This window comes from Capra hircus (assembly GCF_001704415.2).
Source record: "Capra hircus breed San Clemente chromosome X unlocalized genomic scaffold, ASM170441v1, whole genome shotgun sequence".
NCBI classification, from domain to species: Eukaryota; Metazoa; Chordata; class Mammalia; order Artiodactyla; family Bovidae; genus Capra; species Capra hircus.
Window position 1 is genome coordinate 27,000,398 of NW_017189516.1, and position 22,383 is coordinate 27,022,780.

A 22,383-nucleotide genomic window follows, 5' to 3' on the forward strand; every position below is an offset into this window, starting at 1 on the left:
GTGATATTTTGATAAAGTTATTGGAAATTATCCACAACCACTTAGGAAATGTAATAAATAAAAACATCTTGTGTAAAATTGTCATTCTTCCTAGAGTTTGCATAATTTCTCTTGATGAGGCATATAACTGTTGAAGCATTTGCTTAATTGATAATTTGTGCATAATTTTCTAAACTTTGGAACATAATTATCATCACTTGTGTCTGAGTTAACACTGAAATGAAACACTTTCTTGAAATGTTTTAGATACCAACCAAAGTTTTAAAGACAAATAAGGAAGAAGAGAAAATTTTCTATTAACATAAGAACAGCAGGCTTCTGTCAGGCTCCATACAACTTAGCATGTCTCAGGGTAAAATAAATTTGGACATAATCAGGGCATTAATCTAAAACAAAATTGAGTGCAATTTTAATGAGTTAAACCAAGATCAGAAGATTTTAGTTTAAATTCTAATTTTCCATTACCTATTTGAATGTAGACAAGTCATTTAAAATCTCCACACCTCAATCTCCCTATCTTTGAAAGGAATTATCATTCAGGATCCTTTCAATTTTTCCAGTTATTCAAGCATCTGATATATAGGAAACCTTCCTGTTTTTCAATTTTTCACTTTTTAATACTCACCTTGCTTATCTCATAGGTCCGTTGGGAGAATTGAATGAAATAATGCACATACAGGGGATTTGAAAAGTTGAAAATGCTTTGCAAATATAAGGTCTAACTGATTTAGGATTTAAAAATTATGGCGATGAATTTTTTAAAAAATTGTATAAGACTCAGTTGGCTACGCTCAGAACTTAGCTTCAGAAATAGTCAAAATGAGGCACAAATTGGATGTAATAAAAGAGAATGTTAGCACTGCAAGGAACCTTAGATATCACTCAGAATAAGAAACTGAGTTCCAGACATGGAGTTGCCAAAATGTCCCAGAGAAAACGAGTAACACCTTGTGCTCTGGTTTCTATTGTTGATACTAGCATATCACCCCAAACTTGGAGGCTTACAACAAGAACAGTCATTTTTACCTCACATGGTTTCCATGGGTCAAGGCTTATTTGGGAGGTTCTAGTCTTAAGTCTGCCATTGAGTTGCAATCAGATGGTGACTGCCTCTGGAACAGCTGCCCTGCCCACGTTGTCTCTTTGGAACAGAGCAGAACATTGCAGTAATCGCCCATCCCCAAGTATAAAACCAAGCAGTTAACAGTGAGGATGACAGAGTCACATTTTGTGTCTGATGTCCATTCTTGAGTTGTTTTACAGACACTGTAACTGCCACCAGAGGAAATGCACACCTACCTGCATGATAACCAGACTGTAGCCATGATATAAGCTGCTCCATCTTGAGCTGTACTGACTCTGTGGCTAGCATAATTCCAAGAACTTGTCTCAAGAGAATGGGATTAATTGTCTCAAGAGAATGGGGAGATGCTGAGTTCACCATCTCCCCAGATTGCCAGCATTCTGGTTTTTCCCCCCTTGGCCATAGCACGCAGCACATGGGATCTTTGTTCTCCAACCAGGGATCAACCCCATGCCCTTTGTAGTGAAAGCGCGAAGTCAACGATTGGACCACCAGAGAAGTCCCACCAGCAATCTAATGAAAGGCACCTCTCCTTTCTACCAACATTTGTGAGTATTGAGTGTGTGAGTGGCGAGCAGTAGGACCCGATTCATTCGATGACATCTTCATGTTTTCTCAGTAGCTTTGTCAGTCTCCGGGCAGTCAGACTGCTTATGTAACTGCTAACCAGGCTCAAGAATCTTCCAACAAAGCAGGTGGGAGCTGCATTGCCAGCCTTGGAAGTCTCACGGTGTCATTAACACTGTAACTATTGGTCAAAACAGTCCTAAAAGCCAGTTGCTTTCAAGGGGAGAAGACATGGACCCACCTCTTGATGGGAAAAGTGTCAAGACCATGTTCTCAGAAAAGTGGGAGGAATGGTAGCTATTATACCATCTTCTCTGGAAAATTACAATCTGCCAAGCCTTCTTACAAGTTCTATTAGTTCTACATACCTAGCACGTAGCATAAATTTGGTTATCAAATCACACTGAACATTAAAATGTTTTTCAGTTCTATTTTACTATAGAAAGAAATAAATTATCAAGTAATTTAAATGCAAAATTTTGATTACAGAACCAAAAAGGAAACCTAAACGCATGCCTTTGATTTTTGTCCTTCCAACTTCTCTGTCCTCCCTCGTGGAAAGAGCTGTTTACACCTAAAAATGAAAAATAAAGAAATAGCGATTTTTAAAACTAGGTTTCCAGAACAGTGGCCACTAACCACACACAGTTACTGAGCACTTGAAATATAGAAATAAGAGATAGACTTTTTTTTAGGGGCTGATCGCCCCACCTCTAAAGAGCTCCCTCGTTGTTCTTAGCACCTCCAGGTCCATTAATTTTATTGTATTGTATTTATTTTTGGCAGCATGTAGGATCTTATTTCCTGTGTCCAGGGATCCAACCCATGTCCCCTGCCATGGAAGCATGGAGCCTTAACAGCTGGACAGCCAGGGAATTCCTGAGACTGATTTTTTTTTTTATGTTAATTTAACTTAACTTAGCCCAATTCAAATTTAAAAATTGCCACTCAGGGAGGTGGGAGGGGGGTTCAGGGAGGTGGGAGGGGGGTTCATGTTTGGGAACGCATGTAAGAATTTAAGATTTTAAAATTTAAAAAAATAAAAAAATAATAAATAAATAAATAAATGTGAAAAAAAAAACCATATAGCAGGGAAAAATAAATAAATAAATAAATAAATAAAAATTAAAATAAAAATTGCCACTCAGTCCAGTTATTGGAAATTTTTAAGAATGTTTGGAACAACTTGAATATGGGAAGCTACTTTGTCAGCTCTAAACTTCACAACATCTAAAAACAGAAATCAAGTATTTCCAATGAAAATTTAACATCTGACTTGAAATAAGCTGCAAGTCTAAAATACATACTAGATTTCAAAGATTTGGTAAACGTAAGATATCTCAATGATTTCTTACATTAATTACATGCTAAAAGAATAGTGTTTTGGATATATTGTAAAGTGAAAGTTGCTCAGTCATGTACGACTCTTTGAGACCCCATGGACTATACAGTCTATGGAATTCTCCCGGCCAGAATACTGGAGTAGGTAGCTGTTCCCTTCTCCAGGGCATCTTCCCAACCCAGGGATCAAACCTAGGTCTCCCACCTTGCAGGCGGATTCTTCACCAGCTGAGCTACCAAAGAAGCCCAAGAATACTGGAATGGGTAGCCTATCCCTTTTCCAGGGGATCTTCCTTATCCGGGAATCGAACCAGGGTGTCCTGAATTGCAGGTGGATTCTTTACCAGCTGAGCTATTATTCATCTAAGGATTACACATTTTGAAGAAAAGTAAAACGTTTTCCTTTGATATGAAACCAAGGGGATCATCAGATACTATTTACTAGTTTGCTTAACAAATAATATCCTATAACCTGCCTTCAGTTTATTTACGATGGCTCAGTGGGTAAAGAATCTGCCTGCAATGCATGAGAGACACAGGAGACGCAGGTTCGATCCCTGGGTCAGGAAGATCCATCCCCTGGAGAAGGAAATGGCACCCCACTCCAGTAGTCTTGCCGAGAATCCCACGGACAGAGGAGCCTGACAGGCTACAGTCCATGGGGTCGCAAGAGTTGGACATGACTTAGTGACTAAGCCACCAACCACCACCACATCAATGAAAAATTAATCAGTAGATCAGAGAAAGAAATGGAAAATTTTATTCGAGCCAAATTTGAGCATTATAACATGGGAAGAGCACCTCAGAAAGCTCTGAAAAATGTTCTGCACTTTAGAAGTCAAGGCCCAGTTATATAAGTTTTTTGAGACAGAGGGCTGTACATCAAATGACATATTCTTGGCAGTTTACATAATCCAGATCTAAGCATCATCATCGTGATGAGTCATGTGACCCCTTATGAGATCAAGAAGGAATGTTATCTTTTAAGGAGCTGTCTTGTTGATGCTAGAAGAATGTTGCTCTTCATGGTTCAGCAGGTATTCCTGCCCATGAGAGAGGTTTGGTTGACACTAAATGCAGATAAACAACACACCATCTAGGGAAAGAAGAGGTCAAAAGGCAGAGAACAATCTCTTAAAATAAAAATTTTTTTTATCTTGCCATAAAATATGAATTTTATTTCACACCTCTATTTTTGGTAAAATGCGTGTATATAAATGTCTGGCAAAGATCTAAAAGGAAACTTATCAACACTTATCTGTGAGTAAGTTAATGAGATTGGTATGAGGGAGCTGCAGAGAGAATTTCCAAAATCACAAGTCCAGGCTTTCTCCTGTGTTTCTGACGATCTGACTATAAATCAGAGGTTCCCACCACCCACTCCTTGGGTTCAATTAATTCACCAGCGCGGCTCACAGAAATCAAAGAAACATTTGAGTTACTTAATCTATTACAAGTTTATTATAAAAAGGCTATAACTTAAGAGCAACCAGATGGACGAGAAGCATACGGCAAGGTATGGGAAAAGAGCCCAGAAGCTTCCATGCCCTCTCTGAGCTCACCACTAAACCTGAATCTCCACGTGTTCACCAACCTGGAAACCAATCCTTTTGGATTTTTACGGAGGCTTTATTACATAAGAACAGTTCATTAAATCAATGGCCACTGGTAATTAGTTTCACCTCCAACCCCTCTCCCCTCCCCAGAGGTGATGATGGGGAGGCCAAAAATTACAACCCTCAGTCTTTAGCTTGGCGTCCCTGGTAGCTCAGACAGTAAAGAATCTGCCTGCAATGTGAGAGACCCTGATTTGATCCCTGGGTCAGGAAGATCCCCTGGAGAAGGGAATGGCAACCCACTCCAGGGTTCTTACCTGGAGAATGCCATGGACAGAGGAGCCTGGTGGGTTCCATGGGGTCACAAAGAGTAGGACACGACTGAGTTACTAACGCTTTCACTTTCAATCTTTAGGTTGGTTCCCCTGGCAACCAGCTCCCCTGCTTAGGTTACCTAGGGGCTTTTCAAAAGCCAAGTCATTAACATGAACTCAGGTGTGCTTTATATGAATAACAAAAGTCACCCATTATACCTTTATCACTCTTACTATTTAGGAAATTCCAAGGATTTTAAGAGCTCACTGCCAGAAACAGGGATGAAGACCAAATATATATTTCTTATTGTTAGTTACAAAAGCACAGTATTTTCAGATTTTCCATAATAAAAAGGCCTTTTAAGGAAAAAAAATTAATATAAAAAATAAAACTATGAAATACTGGAAGTAAATAAAAGATAACATTTGTTTAAATTTTGGTGTTGTAAAGTCTTCCCAAGGCAAGCAAAAACCTGGAAGCTTCAAAGGGAAAGATTCACATTAAACAACATAACAATTTTAAGTTTACACATAGCAAAAGCTCCTAAAAACAAAGGTGAAAAACAGGAACAAAAGATCAGGAGAATTTTTGTTTAACAGGCAAAATCTGAAACCCTTATTAAGAGTTTTTGTAGGTTGTCAATAGAATACTAGAAAAAATGTACAAGTGAAGTGAAAGTGAAGTGAAAGTAAGAGTAATACTACGGTGAAGTAGAAACCAGGTTTATTTATTTAGTCTTTTGCCTTAAATTCCCTATCTCTGGTGACAGGGATAAGGATGCTGTCTACCCTCCGGGTACAAGGAGGGTATTTTTCACATGGGAGATTTATCTCCTGCTGTCTGAGGGACAAAACAGGGTCAGAGTGTTCTTGTATCAGCTGTTCCTTGTGCTTGTGCTTAGTCGCTCAGTCATATCTGACTCTTTGCTACCCCATGGACTATAGCCTGCCAGATCCTTCTGTCCTTGGAGATTCTCCAGGCAAGAATACTGGAGTGGGTTGCCATGCCCTCCTCCAGGGGATCTTCTCAACCCAGGGATCGAACCCAGGTCTCCTGCATTGCAGGCAGATTCTTTACCATCTGAGCCACCAGGGAAACCCTGCTTCTTCAGTTCAGTTCAGTTCAGTTGCTCAGTTGTGTCCAACTCTTTGCAACCCCATGGACTGCATCATGCCAGGCTTCCTTGTCCATCATCAACTCCCGGAGCTTACTCAAACTCATGTCCATCAAGTCGGTGATGCCGTCCAACCATCTCGTCCTCTGTCATCCCCTTCTCCTCCTGCCTTCAATCATTCCCAGCATCAGGGTCTTTTCAAATGAGTCAGTTCTTCACTTCAGGTGGCCAAAGTATTGGAGTTTTGCTTCAGCATCAGTCCTTCCAATGAATATTCAGGACTGATCTCCTTCAGAATGGACTGGTTGGATCTCCTTGCAGTCCAAGGGACTCTCAAGAGTCTTCTCCAACACCACGTTCAAAAGCATCAATTCTTTGGCGCTCAGCTTTCTTTACAGTCCAACTCTCACATCCATACATGACTACTGGAAAAACTAAAGCCTTGACTAGATGGACCTTTACTGGCAAGGTAATGTCTCTGCTTTTTAATATGCTGTCTAGGTTGGTCATGACTTTTCTTCCAGGGAGCAAGCGTCTTTTAATTTCATGGCTGCACTCACCATCAGCAGTGATTTTGGAGCCCAACCTCTAATTCAAAATAATCAATATGCCAAAGTGGCACACTTGAGGTGACATATTGTGAACATCTACACATTTGAAACATCTATCAAGGTGGTAATGGTTAAATAGTATATGATGCAATCATACTGTGGAAAACCACACAGCCTTTAAAAAGTGTGAATGAAAAATGTTGCCTGTCTGGAATTTCCTGGTGGTCCAGTGATTAGGACTCTGTTATTAAAAAGAAAAAAAAAAGTGAAAGAAAAAAAGAAAAATGTTGCCTGTCATATCAGTAAACAAAGGATGTTACAGCTATCAAGCCATCACATTATAGCCACTACACTACCTCCATCATGAGCCCTGAAGAAACTCAGGACGGAGGCAGGATGCCCTCCATCAAGCAATCAGCCACTGCATCCACTCCCCCATGATACACCCTGAGCAGAGTTAGAATAGGAAAACACAGGATACTGGCCCCAGATAGCTGAGGTACATATCAAAGGAACAATTTCAATAGGCCCAGACTTTTGCCTCTTCCTACATAGAAAAGCACTGTATCCATTAATTTGAGATGTTTGGTTTTCTTTAATTACAGTAATCTTTTGATGTTCTGACTACCTGGTTTTTGTACAAAACTCCTATATATCTTGGCTTCTCCCTTACCTCTTTAGAGCAGTTTTTTTCTAGAGCTATCTGAGAAGCTGTCTCCTAGACTTGAAATCCTAGGAAATCCACTGAATAAAACATAATTTTCAACTTTTAGGTTGTGCATTTTTTTTTCAGTTGAAAAGAATAAGGTCAACAAAAAAAAAGATACCCAAGATATATTGTCAAGTGAGAAAAATTGTGGACTAATACATAGAGTGTAATTATATAAATAAGTTACTCCTTAATTTCCCTGGCATTACTCCTATATTGTTGTTATTGTTGTTGTTCAGTCATCCAGTTGTGTCCGACTCTTTGTGACCCTATGGTCTGCAGCACGCCAGGCTTTTCTGTCCCTCACCATCTTCCAAAGTTTGCCCAAGTTCATGTCCATTGCATTGGTGATGCCATCCAGGCTTCTCATCCTCTGATGTCCTCTTCTCCTTCTGCCCTCCATCTTTCCCAGCATCAGGGACTTTTCCAATGCTCACATCAGATGAACAAAATACTGGAGCTTCAGTTTCAGCATCAGTCCTTCAAACCAGTATTCAGAGTTGATTTCCCTTAAATTTGACTGGTCTGATCTCCTTGCTGTCCTATATTATTCATCCTTAAACAAATAAATTTCTGGTACTACAACTCATCCTGAAGTATCCTGGAGGATGTTCCAAAACAACTCATCAGAGCATGCTGCGTTGAATTGCTCACATGAGAAGTCTCTTTCTCAGAAATCAATGCCTGAAAGTGAAAGTCGCTCAGTTGTGTTTGACTCTTTGCGACCCCATGGACTGGAGCCCGTCAGGCTGCTCTGTCCATGGAATTCTCCAGGCAGGAATACTGGAGTGGGTTGCCATTCCCTTCTCCAGGGGATCTTCCCAACCCAGGGATTGAACCTGGGTCTCCTGCATTGAAGGCAGATTCTTTATTGTCTGACCCAATAAAAGATCTGAAAGAAAGCTCATTATACTGAAACTGAGCAGGAACCTGTGGGGCTTTCCTGGCTACAAATTCTTTTTATGTCCTCTGTTTCTTGTTTGTAGGAAATAGTCTTCATTCAACCTCCAGACCCCTCCAGAGTTCCAAAGTGCAGATTCAAACAGTTGCTCATCAGGAAACTCAGAGAATGCAGAAACAAAGGAGGAGCAGTCAGGAAACAATAGTGCAGCTTTTTAAAGCAGCATCCTGGTTTCCGCTCAAGGAGTATATGTAAGAGTATCTTTGAGTTCTTCTGCAGGAACTAAGGTCCCCACCCAGGTGGAAGATGGTAAGTTCAGGCTGAGAACAAGATTTCTGGAGCACCACACTGTTACGTCATCACCTACCAATCAGTGGAAAGCCATACATCCTGCAGCCCTCACCCCAACTCCCCCCAAACCATCAGGGAGTTCAAGGATTTTGAGCGTAAGCCACTCATTCTCCTTGCTTGGCTTTGCAATAACCCTTCCTCTGCTCCAAACTCCCACATTTAGGTTTATTTGGCCTCACTGTCTGTAGGCACATGAACATGTGTTCAGTAACTATTATTCTCAGCAGTTACCTCTGAATAAAGGAATAGGTTTGGTGAATGAGTGGAAGGGAGCAATTGATCAAAATTGGCAATTTGATCTCTGGTTCCTCTGCCTTTTCTAAAACCAGCTTGAACATCTGGAGGTTCATGGTTCAGGTATTGCTAAAGCCTGGCTTGGAGAATTTTGAGCATTACTTTACTAGTGTGTGAGATGAGTGCAATTGTGTGCTGGTTTGAGCATTCTTTGGCATTGCCTTTCTTTGGGATTGGAACGAAAGCTGACTTTTTCCAGTCCTGTGGCCACTGCTGAGTTTTCCAAATTTGCTGGCATACTGAGTGCAGCACTTTCACAGCATCATCCTTCAGGATTTGAAATAGCTCCACTGGAATTCCATCACTTCCACTAGCTTTGTTCATAGCTCATATAATATTTTATACTACACTTATGATTTCAAGACAATTTAAATCAACCAAATAACTTGCCTGAGGTTTTCAGTAGTATCCAGATTCTGCCACTGAGAACCTCAAGCAAGTTTTCCCTCTTAAAAGCTTTTGCTCCACTCATGGACACCTCCACAGTATTATCTATATTATTTTAGATGAATACTGTTAGTGATAGAAAATTCTGACTCAAAATGCATCTTCTGGATGCTGGCTTTGCCCTCAGGCTGCTTTCCCACAAGGCTGTAAGATAACTGCTGAGATCTGGGTATGACATCTAGAAACGAGCCATCCTGAGGAAGAAAAGCCGTGTCTAGTACTATTGTCTCTTCCTTAGGGGCCAGGAAACCTTTCCAGTAGGCTTCTGCTAATTGGTGGCTCAGATGCTAAATAATCTGCCTGCAGTACAGGAGACCCGAGTTTGATCCCGAGGTTGGGAAGCTCCCCTGGAGGAGGAGCTTGGCAGCCCACTCCAGTTTTCTTGTCTGGGACAAGAAAAGAAAAGACAGAGAAGCCTGGTGGGCTACAGTCCATGGGGTGGAGCCTGGCTATAGTCCATGAGTCAGACAAGACTTAGCACTCAACAACAACAACAACAACGTTTAACCATAAAGTCACCAATAAAAGCACAAGATATGGCCCAAGCCATTAAGTGAAAAAACGAGAACTGCATTCTACTGGTCAAGTCCAGCAAGACAATGATCCTTAAAACCAAGGACAGGAGTATAAGGGAAAGGTGACAATTCAACATAGGAGACCCTCATTTTACTAGAACCTGAAATAATTTAAAATATTTTAGCATGTTACCACCCTCCTGCTAATTTGAATAAGCACCATAACAGTTCTAGTTTGACCTTACAGGGTCAAACACTCTCCTGCCTGATGCCAAGGAGGAGTTAGTGATGTAAGCCTGATGTCTACTCAAAGAATAAGGAAGAAGGTGGTCTTCTCCCCTCCCTTCACCTTTCTTTGATTATAAAAATGTAGCCACTTAATTCTTGGGGCAGAGCCCCCTTGCCAGCCTGCTTGTATCCCTCACAAGTGTCCTATATTAATAAATCTACTTCTTGCCTATCACTTTGCCTCTCACTGAATTCCTTCAGCACTGAGAGACAAACAACCTGAGCCTCTGTAAGTCCAGACACCAGGCAAATGATTCGAATTAAAAGGCCATAAGTTCAAATCCCAATCAGAGTTTTGGTTGGGTTCAAGTCCTGGCCTTGTGGGTTCAAGTCCCAAACTGAAGTGCTTGGTTCCACTAGCTTATCATTTGCCAGAGTTTGGTAAGTTGCCCATCCCTGAAACAGTCACTGACAAGAGGAATGGATTCGCATGACTGGCTTAGAATGATCAGAATCCATTCCTTGCCACTCTAGAAACTGGAAAAGGGGGCAGTTTCCCCTGAAGCATATGGTTATGTACAAAGGGGAAAGTACCTGAACATGATGGCTTTTGTTTGAGGAATAGACAGGAAAGAACGAATCCAGGATAGGAGTCCCCAACTGTGAATGCTAGTCCTGCAGCCTGTCAATCTCATCCTGTTCCAAACTTCTTGCTCATCTTTCAGGCAAAATCTGATCTTTTTGAAGCATTTCCTACTTCAGGGAAAGATTTCTTTTGCTGCTCAGCTGCCCAAGTCAGAAAGCAGCAGGTCACCATGATGTTCCTCCCTTCCCCCACTCCCTTCTTAATCTGCTAGAAAATTTTGTCACTTATACCTTCTAAATCACTCTTGATTTTGTCTGTTCTTCATCCTGCAGCTGCTGCCTTTTTTGTCCGATTTCATATTACGTCTCATCAAAACCATTTTATTAGTCTCTTTTAAAACTATATAATTTTTCAAATTATAAAACTATTACATATCTATCATATACATATTTGGGACATCCCAAAAAATAAAAAGCATCTGCAATAACACTGCTCAGGGATAATGATTGTAGACATTTTGGTGTATATCTTATTTGCTTCACTCTATTTATGAATCCATATACAGAGATAAAAAGTATTACTTAGCTTTATTGAGATGGAACTGTTTTATAGCATTTTCTATTAACGAGATAGTATGAAATTTCTCCAAGACAATAAATATTTTTCTAGGTAGTCATTTTAAGAGCCACATTATATTCTACCTTACCAAGATTTCATAATCTAGTTACACAAGCCCTTATTCCTAGATTAGGTTTTTTCCAGCTTTTTATATTGTAAATAATACTTACAATGAACATATTGGTAGGTAAATCTCTGCACACATTTGTGAGGACTTCCTTAGAAGACATAAGTAAATTACCAGCCGGGAAATTACTAGTTCCAAGCACATGTGCACTTTCGCCCATTCATTTTTATTGTGAAATACTTCAAGCAATCCTAAAGTCTGCTGGATATGATAATAAGTACCTGCGTACCCAACATCCAGTTTGTCAGACCTTAACATTTTGTCATGTTTGCTTCAGATCTATTATCTTAAGAAAATAAAATATTAAGACATATTGAAACACCCTATCTCACACACCCAGATCCAATTCTTTCCGTGAGGAATCACTATTCTTAACTTGGTGTTTCTCAGTTGCTTGTGGGTTTTTAACATATATACATATATATATATATATATATATATATATATGCATGTATAGGTACAGGCAAGTGTAAACAATGTATGGTACTATTCTACTTGTTTTTAAATTTCTTGTTGCACATTTTTTCCTGCCTCTTGTTCTTTCTGTACAACATTATACTTTCGAGACTTATCCAGGTTTACACATGTAGCTATAGTTCATTTGTTTTCATAGCTGTTTGTATGGTATTCATTATATGACTGTGCCCTCAAATTTTCATTTGCTTCTTCGTAGACATTTACATTGTCTCCATTTCTTCACTACTATAAACAACACTGCAATAAATATTTTTGTTTACATCTTCTAGCATTTATGAGCAAGAGTCTTTACCTGGGCTGGAATTGCTGGGGCATAGGCTATCTGCATCTTCAGCTTTACTGGACTGGCCTCCAAACTGGTGGTGCCACCTTTCCCTGTTACCAGTAGTGTCAGAGTTTTCTTTGCTCTACATCTTTCCCACCATGTGGTTTGGCCATTGTCCTTCCCTCATCTCCGACCCTGGTGATGTAGGAGAGGGCTTATTTCTCTGAATTCTGTCACCATGAAATATTACTAGTTTTTCAACTTTGCTAAATTTTTAGGCAAAAAAAAGGATATTTGTTGATGATGTCTAAATACATTTTGATTTTTTTCTAATTATGAAGATATCACAAATTATTTTAGAAAATTTGAAAATAGAGACAAACACAAAAAGAAAAGAATTGCCTTTAATCCCACCACTCAAATATAGTACCAAGTAATATCTGATATTTGTGAAATTCTTACTCTATATATACCTAGGGCAGCTTTTGATACCTAATATTTCCACAAACAGTACTCATTAATAGCTATTTAATATACATGTGATATATATATCTATAAAGATACATATATATGATGAATATACATATGTATATATTTCACCTTTACAAAAAAAGTACAACTTTTTATAAACTGGTTTTTTTCACCTAACAAATAAGTCACAATCTCTTTCTCATAATAGCTGTATTCTGGACTGGAGAGTGTAATTTGAAGAATTCCACATTCATATCCATCTGTCTCCCTTCAGCATCCGTAAACTAAGGACCAGACTGAGCCCAGCAACAAGTCCTAGGAAGCTGGCTTGCTGCTGGGCTGTATACAGTGATATAACTGACTCTGCCTCATGGGGAGATGGAATTAATATACAACTCTTGGTACTCAGGGAAGCCAACTCCCACCTCTGCCTTAGAGTCTTCTGTTCAAGACTACCTATCCTATCTGTCCACGGATAACATAACATGCAACTCCTTTTAGCTACTAGCTCTCCCGTGTCCTCATCCCATATTCTTTTAGGTTTTCTTACCACCACTACCCTTCAGGGCTTCCCTGGTAGATCAGTCAGTAAAGAATCCAACTGCAGTGCAAGAGACTACCCGCAAAGCAGGAGACCTGGGTTTGATCCCTGGGTTGGAAGATCCCCTGGAGAAGTAAATGGCAACACACTCCAGTATTCTTGCCTGGGAAATCCCATGGACAGAGGAGTCTGGTGGGTTACAGTCTATGGGGTCAGACACAACTTAACAACTAAATCACCACCACTCTTCAAAATAAATATATTACCTACATCCTCAGCCTCTTGCCTTCACTGTCTACCCCACTCCCAAACTCTCCAGACACTGACCCACAGAAAGTTTGATATTCCATTCTCTTATGTGGCCTGGGCCATGTGTACATCTGAGGAGGTAAATTCTATTTGGATTTGATCCAGCTTCCATGGCAGAAAAGAGTCTGTAATGGATGTGCCATTGCTCATCTAGACTATTGCAATAGCTCTCACTCCCTCAAGTGCTGCCTTTCTCCCCACTGTACCTTCTGATCCACAGATTTACCTACATAGCTGAAGTGAGTATCCTAAAATTAATTCTGTTATGCCATTTCTCTGCATAAAATACTCCAAAGTGCCACCAGGATGAAGCCCAAGTGAGGAAGCACAGGCTCTCTGTGATCTCTGTTGCCACTCCTATAGCCATTCCACCTATCATTTCTGCCTTGCTCTGTCTGTTCCAGTAATCCTGAGTTGTTCTCTGCCTTCCTGACATCATGTCACACCCTTATGCCTTTGCTCGTACTTCCTTTTCCCCCTTCTTGTCTGCCTGGAAAACTTCTACTCATCCTTCAAGTCCTATTCCAAAGATATTCCCAGAAACTCAAAGTACCACCTTTACTTATTCTTTATTCATTACAAAAAGGAAAAGCTACCTTTACAATGTAGAATGGATGGCATCATCGACTCAATGGACGTGAGTTTGAGCAAGCTCCAGGAGATAGTGAAGGACAGGGAAGCCTGGTGGGCTGCAGTCCATGGAGTTGCAAAGAGTCAGACAAGACTTAGCAACTGAAAAACAACAACAATGTAGAAACCTAACTAATGCCACTTTAACCAGGTGATCAACTTTATCATCATCATTAATGGGACAAACAGACATCATATTGCTGCCAATGAGACGTACTGAGAATGACACAATCTGGTACTATTCTTGTGAAAAACACTTCCCTTGCATCTAATCCTGAAGGAATGACCAAACACTTCCAAATGGAAAGATGTTCTGCAAAACTGGCCTGAACTCTTGAAAAATATCAGCGGCCAGGAAAAACCAAAGCAAAACAAAAGGCTCAGAAACAGTTCCAAATTAAATAGTGCTCAAGAAGCATGACAACTAAATGCAGTGTGGTCCTTGTTTCCATTCTGAATCAAAGGGAAAATAAAACAGTTCCAAATAACATTATTGGGAGGACTGGTGAATTTTGAATATGGGTTATATTTTAGATAATAGTATCAGGTCAATGTTAAATTTCCTGAATATAGTCATTATATTCTGGTTGTGGAGGAGGGTGTCCTTGTTCTTAGGACGTGCTGAAAGGGCCAAAGTGTTGCTCTATCTGCAGCTAGCAATGCCTCAGCAAAAAGAAAGCAAGCAAACAGATAAATACGTGTGTTTGGAAATGTGATGGCAGAGTGTTAACAATAGAGAAATTATAGGTGAAGGGTGAACGGGCGCTCATATTCTATTCTGCACCCTTGCTGTAGGTTTGAAATTTTTCAAAACAAAAACGTGAACAGAATAAACAATAAATAAGAAAAGCAAACAAATGAACAAAAAAGCTTTGTTCCAGGTCATGTTTTCTGTGAAGCCTTTCGTGATATCCTCCCCCCTCACCAACCACCCCCTAGCCCCAGCAGACACACACATAAAACAATGAATCATCCTCTCTTCTAGACTCTTTCATGATTATGTATCTCTCAGACTAAACTATAAGTTCTTTGATATCTGAGCCTGGGTGTGCTGTGTTGGATCTACACAACGCTAGAACTGTACCTGACACAGATTGGATGCTCAGCTGATTTTTTTTAAATTAATCAAGCTCATTCTTGAGGCCTGGAAAGGATTCAGTAAACAGGCAGGAGTGAGAACGTTTTCTCAAGCAAGAGGAATGGCATGAGCAAAGGTAAGAAAGCAGGAATGCGTATGTTGCAATTACCAAGAACATTTGATTTGTTTGGTCAGAACTGAAGATTTATAAAAGTGAAAATGCCTAGCACATAATAGATTCTTAAGAAAAATTTAGTGAGTAAATGAATGAATGAGATTAGAAAGGCAGGCTTAGATTAAAAAGGAAGGGGCCTTGACTACTGAATAGAGAAATTGGAATGTTAACTGATTCTTGACACTCAGGGTCTTTTCCCAGTGTCAGGTAGAGAGTATGTTCTTAAGCGAGTCCCTTGTACATTTTTTTTCCCCTAAATAATAAGAAAAAGTAAAAGTAAGTAGAAATTTGAAAGTGATCAGTTTCCAGACTTAAGAGGAGGAAACATCATCTTCTCATCCACCCAAGAAAAGATCTACAGTGGAGTTTGAAGATATCCAATATCCCTCAGATGAAAGGGCATCACAGAATATTGGCTGGAAAAATACATGAATCTAATATGAGCCACACTTGTCTTTGAGAATAGTGTATGGAATTCTTTTGGTTAATTTTACTACATTAAAAAATATATATCTTTTGGCTACACTGCATGTGGAATCTTATTTCCCTTACCAGTGATCAAACCCGCGCCTTCTGCATTGGAAAGGCAGGGTCTTGACCACTGGACCACCAGGGAAGTCCTCTAATTTTGTTGTTGTTGTTGTTTAGTTGCTAAGTCGATTCTTTTGCAACTCCCATGGACTGTAGCCTGCCAGGCTCCCCTCTCCATGGAATTCTCCAGGCAAGAATACTGGAGTGGGTTGCCATTTCCTTCTCCGGGGAACTTCCCAACCCAGAGATCGAACCCAGGTCTCCTATAGGAAGATTCTTTACTACTGAGCCACCAGGGGAGCCCCCCTCCCCCAATAATTTTATAACATTTTTAAAGTTTAAGGAGTAAACTTTGCACATAACCCAAAATGATAAGGAATGATGGGGAAGTAATGGATCTCAGAGCTGCTCTATGAAATAATTTGTTAGTTTTAGGTTATAGTTGTTTCAAATCTTCAAATCCTACAAAAATCTTAGATGAGAGGAAATGCAAATCTCAGGGAGCATTTTAAAAATCTATTTTTGGCCCAGTTATGACATAGCATTGACTCGATCCAGAATTTTTAACATTACTGGGAAGAGACCATCAGTAGTGGTCAAAATGACGTGCTGTTTACAAAGCAGGTGGGCATTCTTTTGGGACAATGTAGACAAGACAATTTGAGCTGTTGTTTCAGGTAATAAAGCAGAATCAGGTGGTAAATCATTCGGGCTGTATGCACAAATAGACAGTGACATAGCTAAATTAGTCACAACTGTTCACCACAGGCCAACTTCACCATAAAGGTCTATGTATCAGCAAGGTTTCCTTATAATAAACAGTCCTGATGTGTTGAGAGCAGGAGCATAATTCTACGGCTACAATCAACAAAGAAGTATCAGGCCAGGTCACCAAGGCCAGTGGAAACCCCTACCTCGCTGCAGTTTTATAGAGATTAGCATATCACAGGAGCCAAATGCTGTGCCCCAATGTGAAATATGATACTGTTACTTTGCAGAACAAGGGTAAACCCTGTTCTTCAACACTAATAAAATAGACACTGTGTACAGAGTGGTCCAATAATTGAAACATAAAAGAGATATCTGGTAACAGAACATTAAAACATTGAGACATAAGAATTTCGGCTCTGAAAACAAGTAACTATGAAGAAAGTTTAAAAAGAGAGATCTGGGGTTTCTCTGAAGATCTGGCTCTGCGGCCAAGTCCTCCCGGTTGCAAGCTGGCATTGCCATGGGAACCAATGGGAAGGGCCACGGGGAATTGTGACGCCCTGGAGGGACGGGAGGTGGGGTGGGGAAGGGGAATGGGGGGGGGGCGGAGTGAAGAAGGAGAGTGACCAGTGGGTTACCAGCATACTGTCACCCAGAACCTCTCCAGAGACATCACAGAGCTGTTGCTTCCTGAACTCGCTTCTGGGACACCGCAGAGACCGCTGTGCCACCGCCTCGATGACAACGCCTCTGTGTCCGTTTCCAATTCAGGCTGTCCGGCAGCCCGCGGCCCATGGCCTCTCCCAGATAACCAAGAGTCTCTACCTCAGCAACGCTGTGGCAGCCAAGGACAAAGCCATGCTGTCTACCAACCACATCACCACCGTCATCAGTGTGTCGGTGGAGGCGACCGACACGTTCTTTGAAGACATCCAGTACGTAAAACTGCCGCTGGCGGATGCTCCCAACTCGCGCCTCTACGAGTTTTTTGACTTTGTTGCAGATCACATCCACAGGGTGGAGATGAAGCAAGGCCGAACGTTGCTGCACTGTGCTGCCGGGGTGAGCCGCTCTGCCACCTTCTGCCTCGCCTACCTGATGAAGTACCACTCCATGTCGCTGCTGGACGCCCACATGTGGACCAAGTCGTGCCGCCCCATCATCCGGCCCAACAATGGCTTTTGGGAGCAGCTTATCCATTATGAATTCAAGCTGTTTAGCAAGAACACTGTTCACATGATCAGTTCCTCAATGGGAATGATTCCTGACGTCTATGAGAAAGAAATCTGTTTGATGAAGCTGATGGGAGTCATTCCGGACAGCTCCTAGCTTCTGCTTCAGATCCTGCACCAACCTTGACTGAGGTGAACATTGAACTTTTATTGATAAAGAAACTAGAAACCCCTTTTTAGATGGGCAAGCAAAAAGGGGGAAAGGAGGAGGCTGGAGTTCTTATCTTAGTGTGCTTATCTTTAAAGAATAAAATTCATTAAATGGAAAATGGTGGCAATGCTTCTTATCCTGTGAGTGGCGGGTCATGACTGCTGGGGCCTGGCCACAGGGGAGGGTGGGCAAGCTGGTGTTCAGCTCAGATGAACCCGTAGCCTGGGACCAGCCAGAGGCTGACTAGCGCAGGGGTGAGTGTCCCCTCCCCACCTCCACCCCCAACCCCACCTGGTTCTTCCCAACCCAAAGCCAGAGCCTTAGACATGGTACATGTCTCTGACCGTACATGCTTTTTACAGTAAGTGCCAATCTACTGGATAAGTGGGCTTCTTGGGGTTCTCCGGGAGTTCTGGGGGAGCCCCGGGGTACTCCTGCCCCCACCTTCAACCACAGTGACCCAATTCTGGCTTTCTAAATTCAATTTGCATATAAAATAATTTTCAAAAAAAAGATTCCACTGTGTCCTTCGTCGCTCAGTTGTGTCCGAATCTTTACAACCCCATGTACTGTAGCCAGCCAGGCTCTTCTGTCCATGGGAGTCTCAAGGCAAGAATACTTGAGTGTGTAGCTATTTCCTTCTCCAGGGGATCTTCCCAACCCAGGGATTGAACCCGAGTCTCTTGCATTGCCAGGGAGATTCTTTACCACTGAGCCACCAGGGAAGCCCCAATCCCACTATATAAAGCTTATAAAAATATTTTTTTCCAGTGATCTACTATATGGCAAGGGCCCCAAGAGCCCTCAGCAACCCCCACCAGCCTTTGTGAGAAAGAAACATTAATTCCTTTCCCTAAGTGAAAGTGTTAGTAGCTCAGTCGTGTTCAACTCTTTGCAATCCCATGGCCTGCAACCCGCCAGGCTCCTCTGTCCATGGAATTCTTCAGGAAAGAATACTGGAGTGGATTGCCATTTCCTTCTCCAGGGGATCTTCCCTACTCAGGGATGGAACCCGTGTCTCTTGCATCTCCTGCACTGGCAGGCAGATTCTTTACCGTCTAAGCCACCAGGGAAGCCCCCTTTCTCCAAGGCACTTGCTAAAACAAAGTCTGCCTGACACCAGGCCTCTGTTGCTCTCATGCGCTGTTGCGTAGTAGGCTGGAGCTGCTGGCCAGGACTCGACTCTGTCACCCCACCCCTTGTGACTGGGGCCTCTCAGAGCCTCTATTTCCTCACCTGTCAGAGCAATGACAGCCTGTCTCTCCCAAGGTTGTTGTGAGGATTAGATTCCTTAGCGTGAGACCTAGCAAGCAGATGGTTTCCTGCTTAAAGGAAAAGGCTGTTCTTGTTATTAAGGTTACTTTTTGGCCCTGCCAGTTGGATATATATGCATGTATTTTTATTTATTAATTTGGCTGTGCCGAGTCTTAGTTGCCGCATAAGAACTCTTAGTTGTAGCATGTGGGATCTAGTTCCCTGACCAGGGATCAAACCTGGACCCCCTGCATTGGGAGCTTGGAGTCATAGCCATAGGACCACCAGGGAAGGCCCATTTTCATTTTTTTTTTAATACCTAATTTAACACACCATGGCTTCTATGGTGGCTCAGATGGTAAAAAAATCCACCTGCAATGCAGGAGAACTGGGTTTGATCCCTGGGTCAGGAAGATGTCCTGGAGAAGGGAATGGCAACCCATTCCAATATTCTTGCCTGGAGAATTCCATGGACAGAGGAACCTGACAGTCTACATTCCAGGGGGTCGCACAGAGTTGGACATGACTGAGTGACTAACACTTTCACTACCACACTATGAGATTAACTCTCTTTGAACATACAGTTCTATCACTGTTAACAATGCATATATTTGTATAACCTCTGTCACAATCAGGACACAGAGCAGTTTCATGATTCTAGAAATTTTCCTCATGTCTCCCTTGTAGTCAAACTCTGGCCCCACTCAGCCTCTGACAAACACTGATTGGTTCTCCATCTTATTGACTTGCTTTTCAGAGAATGTCACATAAATGGAATCATACAGGATACAACCTCCATTGACACCACCTCTCCCTCCACTGACTGGCTTCTCTCAGTCTTTGAGATTTACCCAGGTTGTAGTCCATTGTATGGATGTATCACAGTTGTTTTGCATTCACCTGTGAAGAGTATTTAGGTTTGCATTACTTTCCTAAGGGCTGCTGTAACAAAATACTGATAACTAGGTGGCTTAAAACCACAGAAATTTATTTTCTCACAGTTCCGGAAGCCAGAGTCCTAAATGAAATTCTCTTCAGTGCCATGATAATTCTGAGACCTGTCAGGGGTGCAGGATGGGAAATGGAGAGATTTCTTCCTTGTCTCTTCCTAGCTTCTGGTTGTTGCCAGTGATCCTTAACATTCCTTGACTTGTAGAGGCATAACTCCAGTATCTGCTTCTGTGGTCACATGGCTATGTGTCTGTCTTCCTTCTGGGCATCAGTTCAATTCAGTCACTCAGCCGTGTCTGACTCTTTGTGACCCCATGAATCGCAGCACGCCAGGCCTCCCTGTCCATCACCAACTCCTGGAGTTCACTCAGACTCATGTCCATCAAGTCCGTGATGCCATCCAACCATCTCATCCTCTGTCGTCCCCCTCTCCTCCTGCCCCTAATCCCTCCCAGCATCAGAGTCTTTTCCAATGAGTCAACTCTTCACATGAGGTGGCCAAAGTACTGGAGTTTCAGCTTTAGCATCAGTCCTTCCAAAGAAATCCCAGGGCTGATCTCCTTCAGAATGGATTGGTTGGATCTCCTTGCTGTCCAAGGGACTCTCAAGAATTGTCTCCAACACCACAGTTCAAAAGCATCGATTCTTCAGTGTTCAGCCTTCCTCACAGTCCAACTCTCACATCCATACGTGACCACTGGAAAAACCATAGCCTTGACTAGACGGACCTTAGTCGGCAAAGTAATATCTCTGCTTTTGAATGTACTATCTAGGTTGGTCATAACTTTACTCCCAAGGAGTAAGCGTCTTTTAATTTCATGGCTGCAAACACCATCTGCAGTGATTTTGGAGCCCCCAAAAATAAAGTCTGACACTGTTTCCACTGTTTCCCCATCTATTTGCCATGAAGTGATGGGATCAGATGCCATGATCTTAGTTTTCTGAATGCTGAGCTTTAGGCCAACTTTTTCACTCTCCACTTTCACTTTCATCAAGAGGCTTTTCAGTTCCTCTTCACTTTCTGCCATAAAGGTGGTGTCATCTGCATATCTGAGGTTATTGATATTTCTCCCGGCAATCTTGATTCCAGCCCATGTTTCTTCCAGTCCAGCGTTTCTCATGAAGTACTCTGCATAGAAGTTAAATAAGCAGGGTGACAATATACAGCCTTGACGTACTCCTTTTCCTATTTGGAACCAGTCTGTTGGTCCATGTCCAGTTCTAACTGCTGCTTCCTGACCTGCATACAGATTTCTCAAGAGGAAGGTCAGGTGGTCTGGTATTCCCATCTCTTTCAGAATTTTCCACAGTTTATTGTGATCCACACAGTCAAAGGCTTTGGTATAGTCAATAAAGCAGAAATAGATGTTTTTCTGGAACTCTCTTGCTTTTTCCATGATCCAGCAGATGTTGGCAATTTCATCTCTGGTTCCTCTGCCTTTTCTAAAACCAGCTTGAACATCAGGAAGTTCACGGTTCAGGTATTGCTGAAGCCTGGCTTGGAGAATTTTGAGTATTACTTCACTAGCATGTGAGATGAGTGCAACTGTGCAGTAGTTTGAGCATTCTTTGGCATTGCCTTTCTTTGGAATTGGAATGAAAACTAACCTCTTCCAGTCCCATGGCCACTGCTGAGTTTTTCAAATTTGCTGGCATATTGAGTGCAGCACTTTCACAGCATCATCTTTCAGGATTTGAAACAGCTCAACTGAAATTCCATCACCTCCACTAGCTTTGTTCGTAGCGATGCTTTACAAGGCCCACTTGACTTCACATTCCAGGATGTCTGGCTCTTAGGTGAGTGATCACACCATCATGATTATCTGGGTTGTGAAGATCTCTTTTGTACAGTTCTTCTGTGTATTCTTGCCACCTCTTCTTAATATCTTCTGCTTCTGTTAGGTCCAGACCATTTCTGTCCTTTCATACCTGTGTCCAAATTTCCCTCTTCTTATAGGACACCAGTCATATTGGGGCTCCTTCTACTCCAGTACAACTGCAACAACGTTATTTCCAAATAAGGTCACGTTCTGGGCTAGTTTAGGATTTAAACATATTTTAGGGGGAGGATACAATTCAATCCATAGCAAAGTTGTCTCTAGTTTTGGGGGAGTATGCATAAAGTGCTCTAACACAGAGAGACACACACAGAGAAGAAAAGGATCATGTCACTTGGAAAAAAACTGCGACCATGTAAAAGTAGACTATGAGTTATAGAGAAAGAAAATAATAACAACTGTTAATTAGGAAGCTATTATATGCCATGCACGGTACTGGGCACTTTATGACGATATCTCAGATCT

General features: G+C 41.6%; 1 protein-coding gene across 2 annotated transcripts; it reads left to right on the plus strand.

The window, feature by feature from the left end:
- Positions 1 to 17,109: 17,109 nt before the first annotated feature.
- DUSP21 (dual specificity phosphatase 21) lies at positions 17,110 to 18,002 on the plus strand. Of its 2 annotated transcripts, XM_013976572.1 has the most exons (2): positions 17,231 to 17,398; positions 17,509 to 17,747. In XM_013976572.1, the coding sequence occupies exons 1-2, from the start codon at positions 17,231 to 17,233 to the stop codon at positions 17,695 to 17,697; spliced, it is 357 nt and encodes a 118-aa protein (XP_013832026.1). In that variant the 3' UTR covers positions 17,698 to 17,747. The 2 variants fall into 2 exon arrangements, with proteins under 2 accessions (XP_005700960.1, XP_013832026.1); XM_005700903.1 differs by having other exon boundaries at positions 17,110 to 18,002.
- The last annotated feature ends 4,381 nt before the right edge of the window (positions 18,003 to 22,383 follow it).